The sequence below is a fragment of the Mesoplodon densirostris genome, chromosome 7 (genome assembly GCF_025265405.1).
Source record: "Mesoplodon densirostris isolate mMesDen1 chromosome 7, mMesDen1 primary haplotype, whole genome shotgun sequence".
Lineage (NCBI taxonomy): Eukaryota > Metazoa > Chordata > Mammalia > Artiodactyla > Ziphiidae > Mesoplodon > Mesoplodon densirostris.
The window spans coordinates 69058401-69061383 of record NC_082667.1 but is presented as its reverse complement, the minus strand read 5'-3'; the positions used below and the strand labels follow the sequence as shown (position 1 = coordinate 69061383).

At 38.9% G+C, this 2983-nt stretch overlaps 1 protein-coding gene across 1 annotated transcript; it reads right to left on the bottom strand.

The window, feature by feature from the left end:
• Positions 1-1401: 1401 nt before the first annotated feature.
• Positions 1402-1906, bottom strand: LOC132493807 (large ribosomal subunit protein eL21-like). The gene has a single exon (XM_060104652.1). The coding sequence runs from the start codon at positions 1882-1884 to the stop codon at positions 1402-1404; it is 483 nt and encodes a 160-aa protein (XP_059960635.1). The 5' UTR covers positions 1885-1906.
• Between the last annotated feature and the right edge of the window lie 1077 nt (positions 1907-2983).

Sequence of the window (2983 nt, the reverse complement as noted above, 5' to 3'; positions counted from 1 at the left end):
CTTTTCCAATGGATTTCATCCCTTGAAGAATTTGATTCTTTTACATGGATAGTCCTAAATACTTATCCAGCATGGAAACAAGTGAAATCATCATGTACAGTGTTGAAGAAGAGGGGAATTGGAATTGGTGACAATATTCTTTTTTGTCGGTGGATAACAATTTAAAGAGTCATTGATCAAGAGATGAAATGTAATTCTGAAGAAAGGGAAAAGCAGTTCATACCATGAAAGATGATATTATGTGCTTCAACAAATCAAATTTGAAGAGCAGTTCTTGGAGTTGATTTTATTCCAGTACATGTTCAGGATACCCGCTCATATGATAATCTTGAGCATGTTTTCACATTAATGTATGTTCAGTCCAGAAAAGAATGAAATAATTTGGATGTGGCCACTGTAGAAGCTATGTAACAATGTAATTGGAACATAGACTGTAACTGCAAAAAACCTGATAAGCAAATTCTACAAAATAGGAACTATTAAGAAAAACCAAGTCATTAGGGAAATAAAGGAAGAGGTACGGAATTCAGATATTTACTTCAGATAAACTCAAATAATTTTTACTACACATATGTCCCTTCCCTTGCAATATCTTTTTTAATCTCAGTGTGCATTTGCATAGGTAATTAGAAATAATTCAAATTTAATTTCTTGTCCTGTGGGGTTTTTTTAATTCCTTCTTTTTTTTTTTGGCCGAGCCACACAGGGATCTTGGTTCCCTGACCAGGAATTGAATCCAGGCCCTTGGCAGTGAAAGTGCTGAGTCCTAACCACTGGACTGCCCGGGAATTCCCTAATTCCTTTTTTTTAAATTGTGGAAAAAACATTTAACATGAGATTTACCCTCTTAATAAAACTTTAAATATAGAATATATTATTGTTGACTGGTATTCTGTGTTTTTATTATTGAAACTGGTGACCCTAGTGATTTCAGGATCTGAACTCAGGTCTTCTAACTCCAAATCTAGTGCTCTTACCACTATCACCTTCCGTCTAATTGATTTTGTAAAATAACCAGCCACATGAGTATGTTTGGAATTGTTTCACAGTGACTTTCCATACTTTACTGGAAATCTGGAGAATGTCCCTGGCAGGGAAATATAGAATCTCATTTTCATGCCTCTCTTTGCACCCATTAGATCATTCCTTTGGACAGTTTGTTGAGTTAGGCCATGCTGAAGATTCTCTTCATTGTTGAAAGATGAAGTCAATAGCATTCTAGGTTAAGCCTTTAGAGCATCTCTGTGATGTTTGAAATGCCATGCAATCAGCTTAAAATGGGGACACAGAAAGCTACAAATTGGAATTATATGACCTTAACAGGATTCATGAAAATAATAATAATTATTATTATTAATATTATTATTTTACAGTCCAGGTCTTTTATTTTCTTTATACCCATCATGCCATAAATTCATAGGGAATGGGCTCCAACAGTTCAGGCTCCTTTCCATTGGTTCTCACGAAGTGTGCTTCTCTGGGTGGTGCAGGCTGGCGCTTCAGTGGAACCCAAGTACCTTTCTCTTTGGCTTCCTTCTTTTTCTGATCATTTTCCTTCACCCATTTCAGGAAGCTATCTCGGCTCTTAGAGTGCTTAATATGCTCGATACGCACATTAATTCTCTTGGCAAGAATCTTGCCCTTAACTTGTTTGTTTACAATGATGCCAACAGCATGCTGAGTAACATTGTAGACTCTCCCAGTTTTGCCATGGTAACATTTGTGGAGCATTCCTTTTTGAACAGTGCCCATTCCCTTGATATCTACAATATCACCTTTCTTGTAGATTTGCATGTATGTGGCCAAAGGAACAGCTCCATGTTTTTTAAAAGACCTAGAGAACATGTAGCGGGTGCCCCTCCTCTTTCCCTTTGTGTTGGTCATTTTGGCAAATCACTGGAAGATGGCGGTTCTGGCTGAAAAGCCATGAAAATAATTATTATTGTTAGTTGTGATTTTAATCAATACCAGGTATGCAGTTGACAAAGTGCATTCATATGTATTATTCTATGTGATCCTCACAATAACTCTGTGGAGTAGTTCATATCTATTTTTCTGTAGAAATTAAGGTTCTGTGCTAAAATGACTTGGGTTGTGCAAATAATAAGTGCCAAACCTTTACCCTCATCTTCCATATTCAGGTACTGAGCGTTTCACTGCATAGTGCTGCTAGGTGGATGTGAGAAGAACATAGCTTCTAGGGCTGCCTGTCAGTTTAACTTGCATTGGAGTCCACTCTCCAGTCACACTCAGCACATTTTATTACCAACAATAGAAAGATATGCTTAGTTTTAGTTTAAATTTTACAATTCTTTGTGCAATTAGCAAATTCAAAATGGAATTTATGAACATCATAACTGCCTACTGCCTCAGAATTCTTTGCACTTCAGGGGGCTGGGCTGAAGGAGGAAGAGAGCAGATTGAGCCCAGGAGCTCAACACTCTCCATGTTTAGTACTGGGGACTCCTGGAATGAGGTGGACACATGTGAGAGAATGGGCAAGGGACACTTTCCTTTCAGATTTAGATTCAACATGCATTTTTTTTTTTTTTTTTTTTGCAGTACTCAGGCCTCTCACTGTTGTGGCCTCTCCCGTTGCAGAGCACAGGCTCCGGACACGCAGGCTCAGTGGCCATGGCTCACAGGCCCAGCCGCTCTGCTGCATGTGGGATCTTCCCAGACCGGGGCACAAACCCATGTCCCCTGCATCGGCAGGCGGACTCTCAACCACTGGGCCACCAGGGAAGCCCCAACATGCATTTTTTGAATGCCATTTACAGTCAAAACATTTTCACATATGATAGCTCATCTCTGAAAGCTCATAACTAAAAGGAGGGAAGGCAGTATTCTACTTTGAGATGTAGAATTTGAGATCTGAAAAGTTAAGGTCTCTAACTTAAAAAAAATCACAGGAAAAAAAAGTTCAGGGAGAAGATTGTGAGCAGGGAAATTGCTGCTGTTTCTGGACTGGCTGATTTTAGGT